The 26,358-nt window shown below is 42.0% G+C and overlaps 1 protein-coding gene across 4 annotated transcripts in view; it reads left to right on the top strand.

The window, feature by feature from the left end:
* LOC118402782 (KH domain-containing, RNA-binding, signal transduction-associated protein 2-like) overlaps positions 1-26,358 on the top strand; it is a 154,219-nt gene that overhangs the window by 40,820 nt on the left and 87,041 nt on the right. For all 4 annotated transcript variants that reach the window (XR_004829561.2, XR_008078183.1, XR_008078184.1 and 1 more), the window contains exon 3: positions 25,687-25,803. Coding sequence is in view for 1 of the 4 variants with exons in the window: in XM_035801030.2 (XP_035656923.1) it covers positions 25,687-25,803 (117 nt within the window). In the remaining 3 variants the exon portion in view is untranslated. The remainder of the gene's footprint in view (positions 1-25,686; positions 25,804-26,358) is intronic.

Below are 26,358 nucleotides of genomic sequence, written 5' to 3'. Positions count from 1 at the left end.
CTTCACAGGGCAGCTCACAGGGCAGCTCACTTCACAGGGCAGCTCACTAGGAGAGCTGTGTATTATCTTCACAGGGCAGCTCACTAGAGCTGAGAGCTCACTAGGAGAGCTGTACTATCTTCACAGGGCAGCTCACTAGGAGAGCTGTGTACTATCTTCACAGGGCAGCTCACTAGAGAGCTGTGTATTATCTTCACAGGGCAGCTCACTAGAGAGCTGTGTACTATCTTCACAGGGCAGCTCACTAGGAGAGCTGTGTACTATCTTCACAGGGCAGCTCACTAGAGAGCTGTGTACTATCTTCACAGGGCAGCTCACTAGGAGAGCTGTGTACTATCTTCACAGGGCAGCTCACTATGAGAGCTGTGTACTATCTTCACATGGCAGCTCACTATGAGAGCTGTGTACTATCTTCACAGGGCAGCTCACTAGGAGAGCTGTGTACTATCTTCACAGGGCAGCTCACTATGAGAGCTGTGTACTATCTTCACAGGGCAGCTCACTAGGAGAGCTGTGTACTATCTTCACAGGGCAGCTCACTAGGAGAGCTGTGTACTATCTTCACAGGGCAGCTCACTAGGAGAGCTGTGTACTATCTTCACAGGGCAGCTCACTAGGAGAGCTGTGTACTATCTTCACAGGGCAGCTCACTAGGAGAGCTGTGTACTATCTTCACAGGGCAGCTCACTAGGAGAGCTGTGTACTATCTTCACAGGGCAGCTCACTAGGAGAGCTGTGTACTATCTTCACAGGGCAGCTCACTAGGAGAGCTGTGTACTATCTTCACAGGGCAGCTCACTAGGAGAGCTGTGTACTATCTTCACAGGGCAGCTCACTAGGAGAGCTGTGTACTATCTTCACAGGGCAGCTCACTAGGAGAGCTGTGTACTATCTTCACAGGGCAGCTCACTAGGAGAGCTGTGTACTATCTTCACAGGGCAGCTCACTAGGAGAGCTGTGTACTATCTTCACAGGGCAGCTCACTAGGAGAGCTGTGTACTATCTTCACAGGGCAGCTCACTAGGAGAGCTGTGTACTATCTTCACAGGGCAGCTCACTCAGGAGAGCTGTGTACTATCTTCACAGGGCAGCTCACTAGGAGAGCTGTGTACTATCTTCACAGGGCAGCTCACTAGGAGCTCACTAGCTGTGTACTATCTTCACAGGGCAGCTCACTAGGAGAGCTGTGTACTATCTTCACAGGGCAGCTCACTAGGAGAGCTGTGTACTATCTTCACAGGGCAGCTCACTAGGAGAGCTGTGTATTATCTTCACAGGGCAGCTCACTAGGAGAGCTGTGTATTATCTTCACAGGGCAGCTCACTAGGAGAGCTGTGTACTATCTTCACAGGGCAGCTCACTAGGAGAGCTGTGTACTATCTTCACAGGGCAGCTCACTAGGAGAGCTGTGTATTATCTTCACAGGGCAGCTCACTAGGAGAGCTGTGTATTATCTTCACAGGGCAGCTCACTAGGAGAGCTGTGTACTATCTTCACAGGGCAGCTCACTAGGAGAGCTGTGTACTATCTTCACAGGGCAGCTCACTAGGAGAGCTGTGTACTATCTTCACAGGGCAGCTCACTAGGAGAGCTGTGTACTATCTTCACAGGGCAGCTCACTAGGAGAGCTGTGTACTATCTTCACAGGGCAGCTCACTAGGAGAGCTGTGTACTATCTTCACAGGGCAGCTCACTAGGAGAGCTGTGTACTATCTTCACAGGGCAGCTCACTAGGAGAGCTGTGTACTATCTTCACAGGGCAGCTCACTAGGAGAGCTGTGTACTATCTTCACAGGGCAGCTCACTAGGAGAGCTGTGTACTATCTTCACAGGGCAGCTCACTAGGAGAGCTGTGTACTATCTTCACAGGGCAGCTCACTAGGAGAGCTGTGTACTATCTTCACAGGGCAGCTCACTAGGAGAGCTGTGTACTATCTTCACAGGGCAGCTCACTAGGAGAGCTCACTAGGAGCTGTACTATCTTCACAGGGCAGCTCACTAGGAGAGCTGTGTACTTATCTTCACAGGGCAGCTCACTAGGAGAGCTGTGTATTATCTTCACAGGGCAGCTCACTAGGAGAGCTGTGTACTATCTTCACAGGGCAGCTCACTAGAGAGCTGTGTACTATCTTCACAGGGCAGCTCACTAGGAGAGCTGTGTATTATCTTCACAGGGCAGCTCACTAGGGCAGCTCACTAGAGCTGTGTACTATCTTCACAGGGCAGCTCACTAGGAGAGCTGTGTACTATCTTCACAGGGCAGCTCACTAGGAGAGCTGTGTACTATCTTCACAGGGCAGCTCACTAGGAGAGCTGTGTACTATCTTCACAGGGCAGCTCACTAGGAGAGCTGTGTACTATCTTCACAGGGCAGCTCACTAGGAGAGCTGTGTATTATCTTCACAGGGCAGCTCACTAGGGGCAGAGCTGTGTACTATCTTCACAGGGCAGCTCACTAGAGAGCTGTGTACTATCTTCACAGGGCAGCTCACTAGGAGAGCTGTGTACTATCTTCACAGGGCAGCTCACTAGGAGAGCTGTGTACTATCTTCACAGGGCAGCTCACTAGGAGAGCTGTGTACTATCTTCACAGGGCAGCTCACTAGGAGAGCTGTGTACTATCTTCACAGGGCAGCTCACTAGGAGAGCTGTGTACTATCTTCACAGGGCAGCTCACTAGGAGAGCTGTGTACTATCTTCACAGGGCAGCTCACTAGGAGAGCTGTGTACTATCTTCACAGGGCAGCTCACTAGGAGAGCTGTGTACTATCTTCACAGGGCAGCTCACTAGGAGAGCTGTGTACTATCTTCACAGGGCAGCTCACTAGGAGAGCTGTGTACTATCTTCACAGGGCAGCTCACTATGAGAGCTGTGTACTATCTTCACAGGGCAGCTCACTAGGAGAGCTGTGTACTATCTTCACAGGGCAGCTCACTAGGAGAGCTGTGTACTATCTTCACAGGGCAGCTCACTAGGAGAGCTGTGTACTATCTTCACAGGGCAGCTCACTAGGAGAGCTGTGTACTATCTTCACAGGGCAGCTCACTAGGAGAGCTGTGTACTATCTTCACAGGGCAGCTCACTAGGAGAGCTGTGTACTATCTTCACAGGGCAGCTCACTAGAAGAGCTGTGTACTATCTTCACAGGGCAGCTCACTAGGAGAGCTGTGTACTATCTTCACAGGGCAGCTCACTAGGAGAGCTGTGTACTATCTTCACAGGGCAGCTCACTAGGAGAGCTGTGTACTATCTTCACAGGGCAGCTCACTAGGAGAGCTGTGTACTATCTTCACAGGGCAGCTCACTAGGAGAGCTGTGTACTATCTTCACAGGGCAGCTCACTAGGAGAGCTGTGTACTATCTTCACAGGGCAGCTCACTAGGAGAGCTGTGTACTATCTTCACAGGGCAGCTCACTAGGAGAGCTGTGTACTATCTTCACAGGGCAGCTCACTAGGAGAGCTGTGTACTATCTTCACAGGGCAGCTCACTAGGAGAGCTGTGTACTATCTTTCACAGGGCAGCTCACTAGGAGAGCTGTGTACTATCTTCACAGGACAGGTCACTAGGAGAGCTGTGTACTATCTTCACAGGGCAGCTCACTAGGAGAGCTGTGTACTATCTTCACAGGGCAGCTCACTAGGAGAGCTGTGTACTATCTTCACAGGGCAGCTCACTAGGAGAGCTGTGTACTATCTTCACAGGGCAGCTCACTAGGAGAGCTGTGTACTATCTTCACAGGACAGCTCACTAGGAGAGCTGTGTACTATCTTCACAGGGCAGCTCACTAGGAGAGCTGTGTACTATCTTCACAGGGCAGCTCACTAGGAGAGCTGTGTACTATCTTCACAGGACAGCTCACTAGGAGAGCTGTATATTATCTTCACAGGGCAGCTCACTAGGAGAGCTGTGTACTATCTTCACAGGGCAGCTCACTAGGAGAGCTGTGTACTATCTTGACAGGGTGGCTCCTGCAGAGAAGAGGTAACACTGTAGGACTGACCTGGCTCAGTGCTGCTGCTGGGGTCATGCCCTCTTCTAAATAATTGGTGCCGCGAGACAGACAGGTGATGAGGTGAAGAGGGGGAGGGCGAGACCCAGAGACAGCCAAGTGACCATCAAACACACACACTCACGCACACATGCAAGCATGCAAGAACACACACACATGCAGGCACGCATACACACACACGCTAAGGTGTATTTTTGCTGCATCGTAAGTGTCAACTTTTGACCCACTCAACAGCTGCTGGATAATTTTGTCCCTTCTTGCTTCCATCCTTGTGATTGTGCTTGAGTATTCCTTTGAACGTTTTAAGGAGAGGCTTGACTGCAAATACTGTTATTAAAGAGCATTATTGGTGATCTATTTAAACATAATGCGTATATAGTAGATGTTAAGGGGCCTTTTTAGAAAGTAATTGGTCAATGTATACAACATATGAATGGCCTTTTACACCATGGGTTGATTTGCTTGTTGTGAAACCTTACAGTAACACAGTCATTAAAAAATATATATATTTCACCTTTATTTAACCAGGTAGGCTAGTTGAGAACAAGTTCTCATTTACAACTGCGACCTGGCCAAGATAAAGTCATGACGTAGTATAGATGCAGTGTTTCTAATCTTTGGGTTGACCATCTGTGAGAAAGTACATTTTGGCTTGCTCAGGATCTCCTCCTGTATTTAAACGAGTCTCAAATCTCTAAGAGCGGGAGCCAAGCTGCCCTGTCTCTCAGGAAGTGTAAAACAGAGCTGGCTTTGGAGCAGGCTCTCTTTGGTTCTGCAGTCGGGGACTCAGGCAGAGCTCCAGTTGCATGGAGCCACTTCCTTTGATGTCCTCATTAAAGTAGGTTGATTTTAATTTGTGCATTTGCATAAAGTAGTGCAGGCTGTTCCTGTTTGGGACCCCATCTGAGAGGTGCCAAACTGATCAGCTCCCCCACAAAGTACTGTATTTCTGGACAGCTGTTTCCACTGAGACATCTTGACTAATTAAAGTAAAACAAGTCAGCTCTTTAGTTTTGTCCTTTCATTCATATTATATTACATAAAGGTGAATTCATGTAAATCACAAAGCTCATACGCATTTCCTGCAATAAAAGAGCGATCAAATTCAGATCCGACACCTGTACATTGGAATCTCTGGAAAATAAGGTGGGGTCAGATAGGCAAGACATTGATGAGCTGTTCACTAAATACCAGACTGTCTCGAGTTACAGTAGAAAAGGAAATCCTTTTGAGAATTACAAGTATTCCAATCATCTTGGCCAATGGCCAATCCTGCAGCAGATTTACACTCAGAATGAGATAATACAGAATGAACTGCCTGTCCTTCCCTCACTCTAAAGTAATCTGAAAAGAAGCCCAAAGGAGGAATACGAAAAGCCACTGAATACTATACAGTAGCACAATATCAAATTACTGCCTCCCATTCACCAACCACATTACAAGATCAGATGTGACTTCTTTGTTAACATCCCTCTTTAGCAGCAGCTAGTGTAAGGCTGCTATTGAAAGTTTTTTTTACAGCAGTCTATTTTTCTAAGAATCCCCAAGAAGAATTACAAGAATTTCTAAGAATGTTTGGTATGCCACTACCAGACTCTACTGGCTACCACTGGAAGAGATGGTCCCTGCTGACACAGGCTCCTAAGGCCTCAGAGGCCTTCAAGCAGAGATATAAGTCAAGGTGAAAGATTTCCCTTAGAGCAGAGATATATGCTTTCCCTTAGACTGAAACTGGGGCTGAGAAACGAATGGGGCGCACAAACAACTATCTAGTAATTTCAAGAGATAGGGTTTAATTGAAAACATTCATATTACGGTTGGAGATTTAAGAATGTGTAAGGGGCGTGGGGCAAAATCTATCAATCACTGGAGAAGTTCTTGAATATCTCAGTATTTTACCCAAATGGTTTTTATTGTATTGTGGTTATCTCAATCCAGGGAAATTAATCTCCTTTGTCACAGTCAGTCATCAGATTATCTGTGTGGGAGATAATGATCTATTTCACTTGCTTTGGCAATGTAAACATGTGTTTCTCATGCCAATAAAGCCCTTTGAATTGAATTGATTATGGGGAATAACATCTTATGAACGAATTGCCATACTGTTATCTGTGCCTTGATTGGTCGAGTGATCGAGTGCTATAGCGTCTGGACGATTTGAATTTATAAAGATTATTATGATACTGCAAGACCCCACCACAGATGGAATTTGAGAGAGATTTTAGAACATGTCATCTTTGGCAGTAGGGGTGGCATCAAAGATAACTGGGTGCCATCTATCACAATGGCTGCATGTAGAGATGCTGCCCAATTCTGATATTTTTTCCACTAATTGGTCTTTTGAACAATCACATCAGATCTTTTCACTGATCTGATAGGTAAAAATAACATTTTGTGAAAAAAATATCAGAATTGGGCAGCATCTCTACATGCAGCCATAGTTTCATCAGCTATGTCGTGTTGAAAGAATTGTTCAAACATTCCCCATGGCTTATTATGTTCATGTTAGAATACATACCTGAAGGATACAGTAACATACAATGCCTTCAGAAATGATTCACTCCTTTTGACTTTTTACACATTTCCTTTTGTTACAGGCTGAATTGAGATTTTGTGTCACTGGCCTGCAAACAAAACCCCATAATGTCAAAGTGGAATTATGTTCTTAGACATGTTTACTGATTAATTAAAGATGAAAAGCTGAAATGTCTTGATTCAAAAAAGTGTTCAACCCCTTTGTTATGGAAAGCCTGAAGATGTTCATGAGTAAACATGTGCTTAACTAGTCACATAATAAGTTGCATGGACTCTGTGTACAGTAATAGTGTTTAACATGATTTTTGAATGACTACCTCATCTCTGTACTCCACACAAACAATTATCTGTAACATCCCTCAGTTGGGCAGTGAATTTCAAACACAGATTCAACCACAAAGACCAGGGAGGTTTTCCAAAACCTCACAAAAAAGTGTCCTGTTGGTATATGGGTAAAAATTAAACAGCAGACATTGAATATCCCTTTGAGCATGGTGAACTTGTAGATTACACTTGGTAAATCAATACAGCCAGTCACTACAATGATATACGCGTCCTTCCTAACTCAGTTGCTGGAGAGGAAGGAAACTGCTCAGGGATTTCACCATGAGGCCAATGATGACTTTAAAAGAGTTAAAGAGTTTAATGGCTGTGATAGGAAAAAACTCAACAACATTGTAGTTACTCCACAATACATACAACATACAATACATACAATATACATAGAACATAAATGAGAGTGAAAAGAAGGATGCCAGTACAGAATATAAATATTCCAAAACATGCATCTTGTTTGCAATAAGGCACTAAAGTAAAACTGCAAAAAAATTGAAAATAAATTACATTTATGTCCTGAATAGAAAGTGTTATGTTTGGGGAAAATCCAACACAGCAAATCACTGAGTACCACTTTTCATATTTTCAAGCATGGTGGTGGCTGCATCATGTTATGGGCATGCTTGTTGTTGGCAAGGATTTGGGAGTTTGTTAGCATAAAAATAAGTGGAATAGCGCTAAGCCCAGGCCAAATCCTAGAGGAAAACCTGGTTCAGTCAGCATTCCAACAGACACTGGGAGACAAATACACCTCTCAGCAGGACAATAATCTAAAACACAAGGCCAAAAATACACTGGAATTGCTTACCAAGACAACATTGAATGTGGCGTAGTTACAGTTTTGACTTAAAAGGGCCTGAAAACCTATGGCAAGACTTGAAAATGTCTGTCTTGCAATGATCATCATCGAACTTGACAGAGCTTGAAGAATTTTTAAAAGAATAATGTACAAATATTGTACCATCCAGGTGTGTAACACTCTTAGGGACTTACCCAGAAAGACTCACAGCTGTAACCGCTGCCAAAGGTGATTCTGTATTGAATCCGGAGTGTGAATACTTATGGAAATGAGATATTTCTGTATTTAATTTTCAATAAATTTGCAAACATTTGTAAAACATGTTTTCACCTTGTCATTACGGGGTATTGTGTTTAGATGAGTGAGAAGAATAAAAAGATTTCATCCATTTTGAATTCAGGCTGTAACACAAAATGTGGAATAAGTTAAGGGATATGAATACTTTCTGAAGGTTATATATGTATTGAAAAAACCATACAAATTATATCTAAGCCCAAGCAGAATAAATTACAGTCCCTATGGGGTACTGCATAGTAAGTGAGCACTGTGCATTACAAGGGGACTGATCACTTGATAGAAGAGTTGTCAAACAACAATTACTGTACTGCCGAAGAGTTGTCTAACAACAATGACTGTACTGCAGAAGAGTTGTCTAACAACAATGACTGTACTGCAGAATAGTTGTCTAACATCAATGACTGTACTGCAGAAGAGTTGTCTAACATCAATGACTGTACTGCAGAAGAGTTGTCTAACATCAATGACTGTACTGCCGAAGAGTTGTCTAACAACAATTACTGTACTGCCGAAGAGTTGTCTAACAACAATGACTGTACTGCAGAAGAGTTGTCTGACATCAATGACTGTACTGCAGAAGAGTTGTCTAACATCAATGACTGTACTGCCGAAGAGTTGTCTAACAACAATTACTGTACTGCAGAAGAGTTGTCTAACAACAATTACTGTACTGCAGAAGAGTTGTCTAACATCAATGACTGTACTGCCGAAGAGTTGTCTAACAACAGTTACTGTACTGCCGAAGAGTTGTCTAACAACAATTACTGTACTGCCGAAGAGTTGTCTAACAACAATTACTTTACTGCCGAAGAGTTGTCTAACAACAGTTACTGTACTGCCGAAGAGTTGTCTAACAACAATTACTGTACTGCCGAAGAGTTGTCTAACAACAATGACTGTACTGCCGAAGAGTTGTCTAACAACAGTTACTGTACTGCCGAAGAGTTGTCTAACAACAATTACTGTACTGCCGAAGAGTTGTCTAACAACAATTACTGTACTGCAGAAGAGTTGTCTAACAACAATGACTGTACTGCAGAAGAGTTGTCTAACAATCATGACTGTAAGGCAGAAGAGTTGTCTAACAACAATTACTGTACTGCAGAAGAGTTGTCTAACATCAATGACGTTACTGCAGAAGAGTTGTCTAACAACAATGACTGTACTGCAGAAGAGTTGTCTGACATCAATGACTTTACTGCAGAAGAGTTGTCTGACATCAATGACGTTACTGCAGAAGAGTTGTCTAACAACAATGACTGTACTGCAGAAGAGTTGTCTAACATCAATGACTGTACTGCCGAAGAGTTGTCTAACAACAATGACTGTACTGCAGAAGAGTTGTCTAACAACAATGACTGTACTGCAGAAGAGTTGTCTAACAACAATGACTGTACTGCAGAAGAGTTGTCTAACATCAATGACTGTACTGCCGAAGAGTTGTCTAACAACAATGACTGTACTGCAGAAGAGTTGTCTAACAACAATGACTGTACTGCCGAAGAGTTGTCTAACAACAATGACTGTACTGCAGAAGAGTTGTCTAACATCAATGACTGTACTGCCGAAGAGTTGTCTAACATCAATGACTGTACTGCCGAAGAGTTGTCTAGCAACAATGACTGTACTGCAGAAGAGTTGTCTAACAACAATGACTGTACTGCAGAAGAGTTGTCTAACAACAATGACTGTACTGCAGAAGAGTTGTCTAACAACAATGACTGTACTGCCGAAGAGTTGTCTAACAACAATTACTGTACTGCAGAAGAGTTGTCTAACAACAATGACTGTACTGCAGAAGAGTTGTCTAACAACAATGACTGTACTGCAGAAGAGTTGTCTAACAACAATGACTGTACTGCAGAAGAGTTGTATAAAAACAATGACTGTACTGCACAAGAGTTGTCTAACATCAATGACTGTACTGCAGAAGAGTTGTCTAACATCAATGACTGTACAGCAGAAGAGTTGTCTAACAACAATGACTGTACTGCAGAAGAGTTGTCTAACAACAATGACTGTACTGCAGAAGAGTTGTCTAACAACAATGACTGTACTGCCGAAGAGTTGTCTAACATCAATGACTGTACTGCAGAAGAGTTGTCTGATAACAATTACTGTACTGCAGAAGAGTTGTCTAACATCAATGACTGTACTGCCAAAGAGTTGTCTAACAACAATTACTGTACTGCCGAAGAGTTGTCTAACATCAATGACTGTACTGCAGAAGAGTTGTCTACCATCAATGACTGTACTGCAGAAGAGTTGTCTAACAACAATGACTGTACTGCCGACGAGTTGTCTAACAACAATGACAATTGTTGTACTGTGGAAGAATTGTCTAACAACAAATAATCTACTGCTGAAGAGTTGTCTAACAACAATTGCTGTACTGCGGAAGAATTGTCTAACAACAATGACAGTACTGAGGAAGTTGAGATTGTTCATATCTCATCACTTCTCAGATTACTGTGAATGTTTTGAAAACAATCAATAGCTGTGGAAAGAGAGATTTAGCTTGTGTTGTATTGACCTTTATTCCGTCACCATCAAACCAATAGTTTTCAGAGGCCTTCCACATGATTGGCCAAGCTGTCAGATACACAGCGTGATCAACCAAAAGCCTTTGGAGCTAACATAGTATGTTATTTCTTTCCCCAACCTTCCTGCACAACAGCCAGAAACAATTATAATGTCAGTGTCTGACGGTCAATCATCAGCGCGTGAACGGACCAAAATCGTCAAATGAAGCACTTTTCTGTTCTACGAGTTACGTCAGTCTGGGTCTTTGAGAGAAATGAATTACCACGTTAGCTACCCCTGATTGATTCACTGAAATCTATAAGCATATGGACAGCACTCCCTGAAGACAATGAAAAAATACAGCCATTTTACAAAGCTGCGTCAGGCATAACAGGCTTGTTTGACTTCTTTGCTGATGCTGCACCTTCCACTAATAAAGCCGCTCCAACTTTCTCATGACATGTGCAGTCTTTTTACAGGTCCCCGAGAGGCAATCCGTCCCATTTGTGAAGTCCTTTTTATTTGTCTTTTCTCTCCAGCCCAGATGGGAGGATGAAGCTTCGGCTTTAATGCTGCAATGCAACAAACAGTCACCACATACAGATGCTCGGGGCTCTGTCTACACCACATACCTTTGCCATGATAATCAACAGCTCGCTGGGCTTAATTGACATTTTGAATGCTGATTATTTATTTCTACCATTGCTTGAATTTAGTTTGTTTTTATTTCCCTTTGCTGTCTTAATGAGATTTAATTGATTCACATCAAATACCCCCTAGGCTTGGAATAGATTTTCAGGTGCTCTGCTCTCCACGAAACGGTTGATTCTTTATTGTTTTCTGCAGACAGGGTTTTGGTTCAGAAGAGCACACAAACCTTGTATGTCAAAGCTAATATGACATAATATGCATGAAATAATGTATTCATCAAATGTAGATACATGCAGTAAAACAACTGACAAGAAAAATATATTTATATTTCCTCCTTGATTCAAAATTGTACTATAAACTGCGTGGTTCGACACCTGAATGCTGATTGCCTGAAAGTTGTGGTATATCGGACTGTATACCACGGGTATGACAAAACATGTATTCTTACTATTCTACTTTACTGGTAACCACTTTATAATAGCAACAAGGCACCTTTGGGGTCTGTGGTATATCAGACTGTATACCACGGGTATGACAAAACATGTATTTTTACTGTTCTACTTTACTGGTAACCACTTTATAATAGCAACAAGGCACCTTTGGGGTCTGTGGTATATCAGACTGTATACCATGGGTATGACAAAACATGTATTTTTACTGTTCTACTTTACTGGTAACCACTTTATAATAGCAACAAGGCACCTTTGGGGTCTGTGGTATATCAGACTGTATACCATGGGTATGACAAAACATGTATTTTTACTGTTCTACTTTACTGGTAACCACTTTATAATAGCAACAAGGCACCTCGGGGGTTTGTGGTATATGGTCAATATACAGCGGCCATATAGCACACCCCGTCTGGCCTTGTTGCTTAAATAAACCTGTGGAGTTTTACTGTCATCCTATATGCAGTTTGATCACAGCAAGATCCCGCTATTCACCTACAGATTCAAGATTCATCCCTGTGAATTAGTTCATGCAGTAATCTCATCACGCCTGGATAACTGCATCCAAAACAGTAAGGAAAATCTCAACATACACAATGCTGCAGACTGTGTCCACACTAACCACAATGTCATCTTACCTGCACTGTTTAAACTCCATTTAGTATGTTACTCAGTTAGGACATTGACACGGTTAGCCTCATTGTCATACACGTTGCATATACTTCTCCATGTCTGTTCGGCTGGTTTATAATTGGCTTAAAAGTGCATATTCCTGATTAGAAACATTCCAGCGCAGAGAAATATAATTATACTGCAGATTAAAAGCTGTAAAACCTGCAATATTAACAAACTGTTGTAGTAGTGATAAAAATGTAACGTGTATTATCACAAAATTGCATTAACTGTTTGCCATGTGTCATGACTTGACTTTAACATTCATCTGATGACTGTTATTTATCTAATCAACTAACTATGTTTAATTGTTTCCCGATTAAAGTAGTCATGTAACAATTAACTCATCAGGATCTGGGGCACCACGAGAGCGGTTCTTTAAAGAGTTACCATCTCCCAAATTGAACTCTGTAAGGTCTTTACCTATCACATCATATAAACAATCAACTAATAAATCATGACCTCATAACCTCGTATCATATCATCATTCTGAACAGTCTTAACCTCCTTGCATGTTAAAAAACAGAGCCTTACTTATGATTCAATACTAGACAAATTGGTTGAATTCTTTATGTACTAGCTAATTAATGGTAACACAGGATAAACATGCATACTTAATACGTTAACAGGTCCCTAGCAGAATGACACAACATAGCTGCTTGTTACAAAAGAGATAGAGAGAGGGGGGGCAGAGAGGGACAGAGACACTTAACATTGGTACATTTACAAACTTCTCTCACTTACAGTAATCATGTACTTTGCACACAAACCACCGCCCACTTTGAGTAAGAAATCATGAATATATTTCCGTGAAATGTCTTGGTTCACAAGTTCTCTCTAGGTGGACAGGGCCGCTTTGGAAACGGAGTTGGGCCTTTTCACGGCATGCTTGTAAGGCTCTGATTGTCCAAAATGGTTCTGACAGTTTTCATACTGTTGTCCTTCTTTGTAGTTGTCCGGTATCCGGTGACTTGTCGTGTATTCCTGAACAGAGTTTCTTTTCTTTTCTTTCGCTCCTGAATATGCTTCTTTGAAGATAGGCAAGCCAGCCAGGTCGATGGTTCCCAGTGGGGTGATGAGAGTAGCAAAATGCAATGACTTGAGCAGAGTAGGATAGTCCTACTTAAATTCGCTTCACTTAGGACAGCTAACCATCCGTACTAGTGATTGTCCGGTAGGTGAGTTTATCGTCTCTACCTCATGTTGAGATTAAAAGTTCAGACCACTTTAGACATGCAGCTGCAGCTTGATGTCTCTCTGGTCTGCTATTTTAGTTTCTTACCCATCATTTATACAGTTTGCAGGAAAGGGGCGGACATGGGGCATGACTTGTCAGTTACAAAGTAATGTAAAACAATTATCTCTTATAGTTTCTCAAATCACATCCATCTATTAACAAAAACACTTTCATATTTTTTCATGTTACATGCACCATACATAGTATGGAAACTTTGTACATGTAGTGGGTATACTTTCCAAGTTACAGTATTTCCTTTATAACATTGTTAATGACATCACAAAATAACAAACAAAATGGCACTAATGTTCAATAGATGGCCTCTGACCATTACCCACGTTTTAGGTTATAAATATTGTTCCAGTAGTTGCTTTTGAACGTGTTAGAGTTTCAGCGGGAAAAAGGTCTGTTGAGACAAAGCACATTCCTTTGGTGGATTTGGAGAGAGAGACCTACATCTTCTCCCCTTGATTTACAACAAGACGTGAGTTGTTAATCCCCCCTAGTTCTCCCCCCTTGTTGAAGTTATTCACTGCAAACCTGATCTGACCTATTTGAATTCTCGTGGACAGTCATGACACATGATAAACAAAAAACCCTTTTGCCCTTGAAATATTCCCAGTCATGTATTTTTGGCTTTTAAATTGTATTTTAAGTGGCTACATCCATTTTTGGACATAAATTAATTATGATTCTTGAAGACTATAGTACAACTTCCTCACTGCTTAGTTCAATGGTTGTACCCCATGAGAACTCGAAATATAAACGTGTTTTATTCCAATGTTTGTAAACAATGTAAATGTAAACACTGTATATCCTCAAAACCTGGTTAAAACTATACATTTTATATCATGGATGGTCAGTCCATGCATCCATATCCCTGTCTATGAATTTAAGAGTGTTAACATTTCTCCAGGCCTATCCCTCAGCCTTATACCAAAACAGAGTGCCCGCTTTGGCATTTTTTTCAATTAAGGATTCTAGCTTTAAAATACATAAACCTGCAATGTAAACAAATGTTATAGTAGTGATTAAAATGTAACATATATGTTATCTCAAAATTGCATTACCTGTGTGCCCTGATAAGCAAAACCCCAGCTTCTTGCCCTTAAAGAATTCCCAGTCATTTGTTTGGCTCAAAGAGCCTTTGAGTTTTTTTCCAAAGGAAAAGTCTCCCTCCAGGTACACATGCAATGACATTTGGTCCTGTGAGCCTCACCCATTCAGGCTTATCAGTCTTCAGTTCTTGTGACCTTTACATAGCGGTGTATCTGCGCTTTGCACATAGAATAATCCCATTGTATTGCCAAAGAAATCCATTGTCCCAAAGGAGGACCGACCTTGTTGAAAGGTGTTAAACATAGATAAGGCCCTGAATAGGACCTTACAACACGTTGTAGGAAAAGTTAAGTGGATGTAAGATGGTATCTTGGGTTTTTCTTTGCAAGCCTGCTGAGACAGACCTGTTGGTTACTTTGTTGTACACAAAGCTGTTTATGAGATAGTATACAAAAGTAGTGATACTGTGTTTTTGCTTGCTGCAGAGAGGCTTCAGGCATAAATTGTTTTCCTCTGAGAGCAAAGCAGAGGTCTTGAGTGTTTGCTTCTTCCTCCTAGCTTGTAGTTAGCTCAGTTGAACATCTGCCTCCGGCAGAAAACTTGTACACCCCCAAACATTCTGATCTAAGGAGAAGGGTTGCACTGCAGAGTGTAATCTTTTGACACTGCATAGGAAGAATCATTAGTAATAGCCAGGCAGTTCTTTCTGGATACTAACAGCTTGTCAAAGAACTAGGGCTGCAAAGCTACTGGTATTTTACCAAAGTTATTCAAATAAAATCTATGGCAATCCATTGTAACTTTGGTCATTTATACTTGAATAACTTATTTTTTTATTCATATATAGTGTTAATTTATTATATCTGTGTCCATATTGTTCAATGGTGTATCGTAGATAGACCAAACGGGTCAAGAGAAAATAGCCTAATTCATGAAAAAAGCATCTAATCACCAATGGCATTATGTTAAATGAACTGACTTTTGTCACAACTGCCACCAGTTTGACCACAAAACATTGACAACCAGTACATATTGACATAGTAAAATAAATGCAAGTTTATAAAAAATATATATAAAAGGATATTTCATGCTGAAACTGTAATGAACACGAGGGGAGCGAGCTGGTTTCAAGCGCAGGGAACAGAAGGTGTTTATTGCAAAGGACCACAGGTGGAGGCAGGTAGCTGGGTCCAGGGGCAGGCAGAAGGTCATACACAGGTGGAGGAAGGTAGCTGGGTCCAGGGGCAGGCATAAGGTCATACACAGGTGGAGGCAGGTAGCTGGGTCCAGGGGCAGGCAGAAGGTCATACACAGGTGGAGGAAGGTAGCTGGGTCCAGGGGCAGGCATAAGGTCATACACAGGTGGAGGCAGGTAGCTGGGTCCAGGGGCAGGCAGAAGGTCATACACAGGTGGAGGCAGGTAGCTGGGTCCAGGGGCAGGCAGAAGGTCATACACAGGTGGAGGCAGGTAGCTGGGTCCAGGGGCAGACAGAAGGTCATACACAGGAGGAGGCAGGTAGCTGGGTCCAGGGGCAGGCAGAAGGTAATACCCAGGGGGACCAAAAGGGCAACAGTAGTGTGAGCTGGAAAGTGAGCTGGAAAGTGGGCTGGAAAATGAGCTGCGTTCAGGGGATCTACATGTTTGAGGGTGTGAGTTGGAAGCAGACGCTACAGAAACCCTCATATTTAAAAGCAATGGTATTCAGTAAGTTGATGGTTTGTATTTAGGATAATGTTTTACAGCTTTGTCATTCAATTTTTTTAAATAAAATGTATCTTATTCAACTATTTCTTATATTTTACATGTGATAAGGCCATACAATGGGCCAGAGATCATTACAGAGACCTTTGATAATCTGAAGTACCCAAAAGGGCCACTAGATGTCTTGTGATAGATTACATAAAATCTTTGAAAGATGCCAAAATTCTGGTAGTTTACTTTGAACGTTTCCAGTAATATACCCTCCCTTTGCAACCCTACAAAGAACCAGCAAATATACGCAAATGTTGAGATAGAACAACAAGTTATAGACACACATTTCATCATTGTGTTTTTTATTTCTCCTTCAGAAAACTGTGTGACTGTCTGCTGATCTTAGAGAGCGTAAGACTGTCACGCTTGACTCTGTTTCACGGTCCAGATTAATTTAGTCCAGTCAGACCGGGAGCATTCCTTGTGGGGTTGTTGAGTCTCATCTGTAGGGATAATGGCTTTAATAACCTGTCAGCTATTCTCCTTCACAGGAAGCAGTCCTAATGTCCTGTTTGTTTACACAATATCTGAGGTGCTGTCCCCCTGTGCCAAGGCTCCATGACTATATCTGTGCTGCTGGCCCCCTGTACCAAGGGTGTCTATATCTGTGCTGCTGGCCCCCTGTACCAAGGGTGTCTATATCTGTGCTGCTGCCCCCCTGTACCAAGGGTGTCTATATCTGTGCTGCTGCCCCCCTGTACCAGGGCTCCATGACTATATCTGTGCTGCTGGCCCCCTGTACCAAGGCTCCATGTCTATATCTGTGCTGCTGGCCCCCTGTACCAAGGATCCATGTCTATATCTGTGCTGCTGGCCCCCTGTACCAAGGCTCCATGTCTATATCTGTGCTGCTGGCCCCCTGTACCAAGGCTCCATGTCTATATCTGTGCTGCTGGCCCCCTGTACCAAGGCTACATGTTTATATCTGTGCTGCCAGCCCCCTGTACCAAGGCTCCATGTGTATGTCTGTGCTGCTGGCCCCCTGTACCAAGGCTCCATGTCTATATCTGTGCTGCCAGCCCCCTGTACCAAGGCTCCATGTGTATGTCTGTGCTGCCAGCCCCCTGTATGTTAATGCAACAGATTCATCACAAACTTGTTCCTGCTGTGCCGTGTCTTTACATCCCTGTTTCACTGGGGAACAATGTGAGAAAACGCAGCATCCCCTGAATGTTAAACCAAACACACACACATAGTCCCCATTTTTTCCATATTTTTTCCAAGTTCGGGATGAAAAGTAATTGAATCTCATAGATTTTCATGATTATTACTTGCACTAAGCATTATTTGAGGCGTTTCCATTTGGCTTTTTTTAGTTGTCAGCAAACGGTTCTGTTGATAAAATGTAGCCTTCAACGTTCCATTCCAAAATAATTCCAAGTATAGATTTCAAATATAGTATTGCCAGAACCCTTACAATAGCATTACGCTGTCAGTAACATTTCTCCAAACAAATACAGTACTTTTCATCCATTCCCCAAACCCAAGACATTTCTTTCTGGAGGCTCATTAGCCCTCTCAGCCATCTCTTTCTGGCCTCCACTTAGCAGAGTGCTTCTCTATCTATCTATCTATCTATCTATCTATCTATCTATCTATCTATCTATCTATCTATCTATCTATCTCTATCTCTCTCTCTCTCTCTCTCTCTCTCTCTCTCTCTCTCTCTCTCTCTCTCTCTCTCTCTCTCTCTCTCTCTCTCTCTCTCTCTCTCTCTCTCTCTCTCTCTCTCTCTCTCTCTCTCTCTCTCTCTCTCTCTCTCTCTCTCAATTCAAAGGGCTTTATTGGCATCGGAAACACATGTTTATATTGCCAATGCAAGTGAAATAAATAATAAATCAAATGGAATAAACAATTAAAAATGAACAGTAAACATTACACTCACAAAAGTTCTTAAGGAATAGAGACATTTCAAATGTTATGTACGGTGTTGTAACGATGTACAAAGTCTCTCTCTCCTCTCTCCTCTCTCTGTCTCTCTCTTTCTGTCTCTGCCAGTGTCTAAGCTCTGTGGAACTAATGCCGTTGTCCACAGAAGCCCAATCATCCCTCAGCCATTAAAGTGCAGGCAGGCAGACAGACCTCCGCTCCGCCTCAGGCTATAATCCCCCTATCAGGCCAGAACTGGGATTACCCAATAGCACAGCTGGCTAAACAAGCAGGGACTTTCTGACTGTCTCAGACCATCTGCAGATCTCATTTGGCCTCACAAAACTGGAGTGGGGGGCTAGGGTGCAGTGCACAAACACACACCTGAAATCCATCAAAGAGGAACTCCTTTTTGAGGTGTAATCCTGCATTAGGATTACACCTCCAATTGTCTGCTGGTATGCTGTGTGAAATTTGGTTGTTTATGCGTATTGTAGCCTAAGTGTGTTGTAGTCTGACTCGTCTTTGCTCTGCAACTGAGTGTAATGACAGTTTTAGCTGTCTTTAAGGAGTGTAATGACAGTTTTAGCTGTCTTTAAGGAGCGTAATGACAGTTTTAGCTGTCTTTAAGGAGCGTAATGACAGTTTTAGCTGTCTTTAAGGAGCGTAATGACAGTTTTAGCTGTCTTTAAGGAGCGTAATGACAGTTTTAGCTGTCTTTAAGGAGCGTAATGACAGTTTTAGCTGTCTTTAAGGAGCGTAATGACAGTTTTAGCTGTCTTTAAGGAGCGTAATGACAGTTTTAGCTGTCTTTAAGGAGCGTAATGACAGTTTTAGCTGTCTTTAAGGAGCGTAATGACAGTTTTAGCTGTCTTTAAGGAGCGTAATGACAGTTTTAGCTGTCTTTAAGGAGTGTAATGACAGTTTTAGCTGTCTTTAAGGAGCGTAATGACAGTTTTAGCTGTCTTTAAAAGAGCCTCCTCCAAGGACAGTACTCTCTAATGTTACTCTAATGTCGCCTTGATCTGTCAAGTGTTTCATAGGGTTTCCATTTTTTATTGTTGTTTCTTAAAGATGTAATTTGCAGTAGGGGGAAACAGCGCCACCGGCTGCCCCACATCCGTTATTATAGTCTTTGTTGCCGAGCTGAGGAGCGCCACGAAAGCATGGTAAAAAATATGCAGTACTTATTGTGCTTTACTATTGCGCATGCAATGATGTCAGAGGGGGAAAAAACTGTGTTCGTTGTTTACAGTAATGTTTTTGTTATTGTAATATCGCAAACAGATTAAAATGGTACTCCAGTCTCCCTTTCACCTCATTTAACACCTGTTTTACTTAACAAAAGGCACATCTCAATAGGTGGTTCAGGTAAGTCATGACATGGCAGTGGGGACTGGGCCTTTCCTATTTTGTTCTCTATTGCTCCTCAGGCAAAGGGGAAGGCCGGTGACATCTGTACATAAAGATATATGAATATGTACATAAAGATATATGAATGAGTGATGGTACAGAACGGCATAGGCAAGATGCAGTAGATGGTATAGAGTACAGTGGTGGCCCTCTTGAAGCATGTGGGACCAGCAGACTGGGTTAAGGATTGATTGAATATGTCTGTAAACACACCAGCCAGCTGGTCTGCGCATGCTCTGAGGACGCGGCTGGGGATGACGTCTGGGCCTGCAGCCTTGCGAGGGTTAACACGTTTAAATGTTTTACTCACGTCGGCTGCAGTGAAGGAGAGTCCACAGGTTTTGGTATCGGGCCGTGTCAGTGGCACTGTATTGTCCTCAAAGCGAGCAAAGAAGTTGTTTAGTCTGTCTGGGAGCAAGTCATCCTGGTCCACGACGGGGCTGGTTTTCTTTTTGTAATCCGTGATTGACTGTAGACCCTGCCACATACCTCTTGTGTCTGAGCCGTTGAATTGCGACTCTACTTTGTCTCTATACTGACGCTTAGCTTTAAGTTTGCAGTTGTGTCTAAAAAACTATAGTTTGATCAAAACATATTTTCGGGGGCCTTTAGTGTGTGTACTTTACTGTATTTATACTTGTGATATTGCTTTTCAAACAGTAAAAGTTCAAAAATCGCTGGAGGACAAATCCAGCTTTAAGAAGTGGCCTATTTCAAACCTTTGCTTCTGAATATCAATGACTCATTTGTACCATTACCATCAGCATTGCAGTGAATTCACTGTTCAACAATACAGTTAGATTAACCACTATATTGTTGTAATACGAGGTAAACAGCTCTTTTGCTTAAGGATAATGCCATTTTAAACATCAACCAATTCACAGGTGAGATGCCGTCACATGTTAAGTGAAAAAAATGGGGGGGAAATTGTTAACGGGCGTCTTCTGCTCTAAACAATTTGTAGTCTTCACAGAAAGCATCATTTGCGTTAATCCAGCCGTAAACATGGGCAATGAACAACAACATGGAACAGCTATTCAGAGAGCAGCAAATGCACTAAAGGCAAGGACAGCAATTTACTGCAGTGGGCTAAACCAGAGTGATTCTTGGTAGTGTTAAACAAATCTACTTTGAAACAAAAGTATACACCTCACACATGGTTATATTACACTGTAAATGCATCACAGAAGAGTGAAATATAACAAAACTGTTTGACATAGAAACACTGGAATTTCTGCGTAAAAATAAAACCTTTATTAATTACGAAATTATGAAAAATATTAATACCATTCCACCCATTAGACCACTAGGCCATTTGACTGCAGGAAAGAGAATAATGCATTTCAAATCGTCCAAGTGTGAAGTGCTGAAGTTGGAAGACAAATGTGCTGTGCGAGAGGCTCGATAGATTACAGCCATGTAAATTTCCTTTGTGAGCTGCATGACAAGACAGTCATTTGCAGCCGTTTCCGTTCAGTGTGACATTCAGTGGGAAGGTTGCCACAGTGTTTATTGAGGACGTTTCACCTTTTTTTAATTGAAATCTCAGGGCTCGTCTCTAAGGAGATGTGCTCTAGCTAGTAGTGATTGTCTCGGTTATGTCACTGTGATTATTTTCTTCATATTTCAAGTGTGTTTAAAGGTCACGTCAGTGACTTCTCACAAAGAACATTGCTGATGTGAGGGCATACATCTCAGGATCTATGGATCTCAGGATCTATGGATCTCAGGATCTATGGGCAATTTTAAACTTGCAACATGATACTTGAAATATTCACATTTGTGTTAGATGAAGAGCATGCAGACATTCTACAGGTTAAATTACAAAACTAAATGTAAGTGGTGTATTAGCTAGTAGACATAGGATTGTCAATCGAAACATTTTGGATGAATGAAGATGAAGATGGGGGGGGGGGGGTACACCCATAGGCACCAATGCGAAAGCAGCTGGGACTGGTCTACTTGGTTCATTGACTGTGTTTGAACCAGAAAAAATGAGGGACTGGGATGTCTCGCTTCCTCTTCAGTCTGTGGCTTTTTTTTGTTGTAAATGGATTCTAATAGATTTGAAAGTATATCGCCTGATTCGAGTTGAGTGGTCAAACTGGTTTGCAGTGTACCGTCTGTAAAAACATTTAGAAGAAAAAAAATGTCACCCACTTAAAAAAAAACACATGCCCTTGGAGCAAGGGAGCAGTTCTCTGTCACAGAGACTCATGTATAAAAAGTAATTTACTCACACATTCACAGGTATTCAGATTCACAGGAGCATGACTGTCCTGAGCTGTACACTCTTAGAAATAAAGGTGCTATCTAGAACCTAAAAGGGTTCTTCGGATGTCCCCATAGGAGAACCCTTTGAGAACCCGTTTTTGTTCCATGTAGAACTATTTTGCGTTCCATATTAGAACCCTTACCACAGAGGGTTCCACTTAGAACCAAAAAAGGTTCTACCGGGGACTAAAAAGGGCTATCCTATGGGGACAGCCGAGGAACCCCTTTGGTACCCTTTTTTCAGAGAGTGTAGATGCAACACATCCTGATTGTCTAGTCAACTTTACCCCTACCCACATGTACATACTTTATTACCTCAACGACCTCAACTACCTCCTTGTTACACCTTGTTTATAGCCTTGTTATTGTTTTGATTGTGTTACAATTTAATTTTTATTTAGCAAATATTTGTCTTACTTTTTTAACCCTGCATTGTTGGAACTGGGCTTATAAATTAAGCATCTAACCACTAGCCTACCTGGGGTGGCAAGTAGCATAGTGGTTAGAGTGTTGGACTAGTAGCCAAAATGATTGCAAGATCAAATCGCCAAACTGCCAAGGTAAAAAGCTGTTGTTCTGCCCCTGAACAAGGCAGTTATCCCACTGTTCCTAGGCTGTCATTGAAAATAAGAAATTGTTCTTCACTGACTTGCCAAGTTAAATAAAAATAAATATTTAACTGTAAAGTCTAAACCTGTTGTATCTAGTTGAAATATCCCAAAAAGGCCATCATAATTTGTGACGAATGGCCACCAAGCCCTTAATAAAAACTAAGTCTGAAATTGATTTCATTTGATTTTCCCTTACAATTGTTTTTATCAACCCCTACAAAAATGTCCACCTACAATTATAATCCACATAATAATTAATGTCCTGTTGCTGAAAGGTTATTATCTTGCTGTCGCAAACAGTCTCAAATTAAGATTCTACATCTGTATGTTGTCTCATGTAAAATCAGTGGCGCTGCATGCTATTGGGCAGGTCTGTCTGTAGGTTGATTCTGCTACTACAGGATAGAGCGTACTCAGCGCAGCTGTTTCTCCATGCATGACCATTCCCCCTAGGCGTTTACCATCCCGTGCTAGTGGACAAGTGGGCATGACTGAGCATGATTGAAATCAAAACCCAACCCTCAAATATCCAATGATTTAGGAAAGTCATATTTTTCCCAAAATCTCGCAAATCTCTGTTTTGGAAGATACTGACTTTAAGTCCAAAATTATTCTATTTACACTTTGTAGTAATTTGTATTTGAACAAATGATTTGTAACGAGTCTTTACTAGAAGGTGTACATAATACTTGTTTTTCTTTATCTGCATCAACAAACCTCACATCCTTTGTACATAAAGTCATAGTCATACTCTTGATATAAACACAATCTTCCCATTATTTATTTAGATTAGTACCTGCGTAATTCCACAAGTAAAAAAAAAAAAATCCCCATACAAATTTGCTGCTTCAGCAACACACCCAGCTTCTAACATCCTCAGCCTTATCGGTGTTGGGGCTGCAGGGGGTGGCTTGCATCATTTCAAACCTCATTTAACACTGAACCATGCCCCCTTCTAAAGCCGAAATTGCCCACCACGGAGCCTAAGAGTGACTCCAGACATTCATTAGCGTAATGAGAACCGGCCACTGTTCTGCTGCCGCCCAGCGAGCTACTTCTCACTGTAGTCGTGGCGACCATCTGCTCCAGGGCTCCCAGCCAGCTGTAGGATATTCCTGTCAAAGCAGCCCCAGAGAAGACAGAATACCCAACTCAATCACCTCAGAAAGAAGAGATGGATGGAGGTAGAGTGGAGCTCTGTTGGCGATGTATGTTGGACTTCTCCGAACCGAATCCTTTTGCTTTTCATGTCTTTCAGGATGTCAGAGATAAGATAAGCTGAGTACGCAGTCATGTGCCACCTCGGTATCCGCCAGTTTGCAGCTGCAATACAGAAAACAGTTGACCATGGCTCCTAGTGGCTGAATAGGCTATAGAGCCTCAGTGGATGGGGAGGGGGGTCCTCGTGTAATCTTATGAATAGGTTATAGTAATTTGTGAGGCCAGGGCAGGAGATGTCTAGATGGGTAGTTGACCAACTGTTCAGCTCTGGAGGAGGTAGAGTTATCGGCTGGTCACAACAAACATTTGAAGGTCAAGTCATTCATTTGAAAATGTTGGTGGAGTGGTCGAGAAATGAGAACAACGGGAGAGACCTCAACAGGATTTTTGGCGATGGCAGTTGTAAATCTAAATGACTTAATAACCCATGGGGTGTTTCAAATTGGTGTTCTGATTGTGGTTTTATTGAATGAATAGTCTGAGAATAATTACTTTTCCATTAGCAAAGGACTCAACTAAATCACTTCTATTATGATGTTGAGGGTCACCATTGTGGTCACAGCAAATCTCCAACAGTGACAAAGAAAAAGGACAGTAACAGTAATATCCTGAGGGCTAGTTTTTTGTCCAACAGCAAGTCTACAGTCTGAGATGAGTTCTGTTAGCCAGTGCCTGAAGGCAGGCGTTTGATAGTTCCTCATCTGGATAGTGATTCCTTGATTTCCCAATGGGAAGAAAATCATTATTTCTCACTTTCCTGGCTCTGACCTCTGGATCATTCCCAGGAATTGTATTGGCTGGTACACATGTTTTATTTCCTCTCCATACAACATTGATGACCCTGAGCAATAATAAGACATGACTGCCTCAGCCTCAGCGGTTTAACTAATGGACAGAGCTGATAACTGTCTGTGTCTCAAATATTCCCCATATTTCTTATATAGTGCACTACCCTATGGACCCTGGTCAAAACTAGTGCACTATAAAGTGAATGGGGTGCCATTTGGAACACAAAGGCTGTTATGTTCTACCTCAGATGAGATTAAGACCCATTCACATGGGTATTGTGCAGCACACATGGCTGAACATTGTTGAATTGTTGCAGTTTTTTCCATGTCTTTTTTAGTTTTATTCAGCAATAGTGAAAACTTCTTCGGGATCGGTGTCCTTTCCACGGGATGGTTGAGCTAACGTAGACTAATGTGATTAGCATGAGGTTGTAAGTAACAAGAACATTTCCCAGGACATAGACATATCTGATATTGGCAGAAAGCTTACATTCTTGTTAATCTAACTGCACTGTCCAATTTACAGTAGCTTTTACAGTGAAAGAATACCATGCTATTGTTTGAGGAGAGTGCACAATTTTGAGCATGAACAGTTATCAATAAACACATTTGGCACATTAGGGCAGTCTTGATACAAAATTTGGACACCAATGCAATGGTTTATTGGATCAGTCTAAAACTTTGCACATACACTGATGCCATCTAGTGGCCAAAATCTAATTTGCACCTGGGATGGAATAATACATTATGGCCTTTCTCTTGCATTTCAAACTTGATGGTCCAAAAAAATACAAAAGAACGGTTGTTTTTTTCTTTGTATTATCTTTGACCAGATCTATTGTGTTATATTCTACTACTCCTTTCACATTTCCATAAACTTCAAAGTGTTTCCTTTCAAATGGTACCAAGAATATGCATATCCTCGCATCAGGGCCTGAGCTACAGGCAGTTAGATTTGGGTATGTCATTTTAGGCGTAAAAAAAGAAAAAAAAGGGGGCTAATCCTCAAGAGGTTTTTAAAAAAAGGTTGATTGTTAGCCAACTGTAATCTATATTTTTCTCTAATCTTTTTTCCCCTTGCAGTATGTAACCTAATTTCCATTTACTTCAGTATGTAATAGGTATATAATTGAAAACTGTCAAGGAAGCTGTTTTAGAAACATTGCCTTTCCTCTCCTCTGTTGCAGTTTAATTTTGTTGGGAAGCTGTTGGGTCCACGGGGCAATTCCATGAAAAGATTACAAGAAGAAACAGGAGCAAAGATGTCCATCCTCGGAAAAGGCTCCATGAGGGACAAAGGAAAGGTATGATGACAACACCTCCTTGGAATGTAGTCCCTGACTGTCTGTATGTTTTCACCTTCAATTTATTACCTACTGTATGATGTAGAAAACCTTTTTTGGTTTGTTTTTACCTTTATTTTGACAGGGAGTTACTGTATGTTCAGACCAATGTCTCGTTTTCAACTAAGCCATGCAGAATACAAAAATACAGGCATCAAGTACAAATACGAAATGCAATCAACAAATAGGAAATACAAAGAAAAAATGAAATAAAAACAAAACACAAGCATATAAAACAAACATATTCCAAACATGTATTACATCTTTGGCCTCCCGAGGGGCGCAGTGGTCTAGAGACTCTGGTTCGAGTCCAGGCTCTGTCGCAGCCGGCCGTGATTGGGAGACCCTTGGGGCGGTGCACAATTGGCCCAGCGTCGGCCAGGTTAGGAGAGGGTTTGGCCGGCAGGGATGTCCTTGCCCATAGTTCTCTAGTGACTCCTGTGGCAGGCCAGGCGCACGTTGGTGTGGCTGGCTTCCGGGTTAAGCGGGCATTGTGTCAAGAAGCAGTGCGGCTTG

This window comes from Oncorhynchus keta, chromosome 24 (assembly GCF_023373465.1).
Source record: "Oncorhynchus keta strain PuntledgeMale-10-30-2019 chromosome 24, Oket_V2, whole genome shotgun sequence".
In the NCBI taxonomy this organism is placed as follows: domain Eukaryota; kingdom Metazoa; phylum Chordata; class Actinopteri; order Salmoniformes; family Salmonidae; genus Oncorhynchus; species Oncorhynchus keta.
Note: the sequence above shows the minus strand (reverse complement) of the source record. Positions and strands in the feature narration are given on the sequence as shown.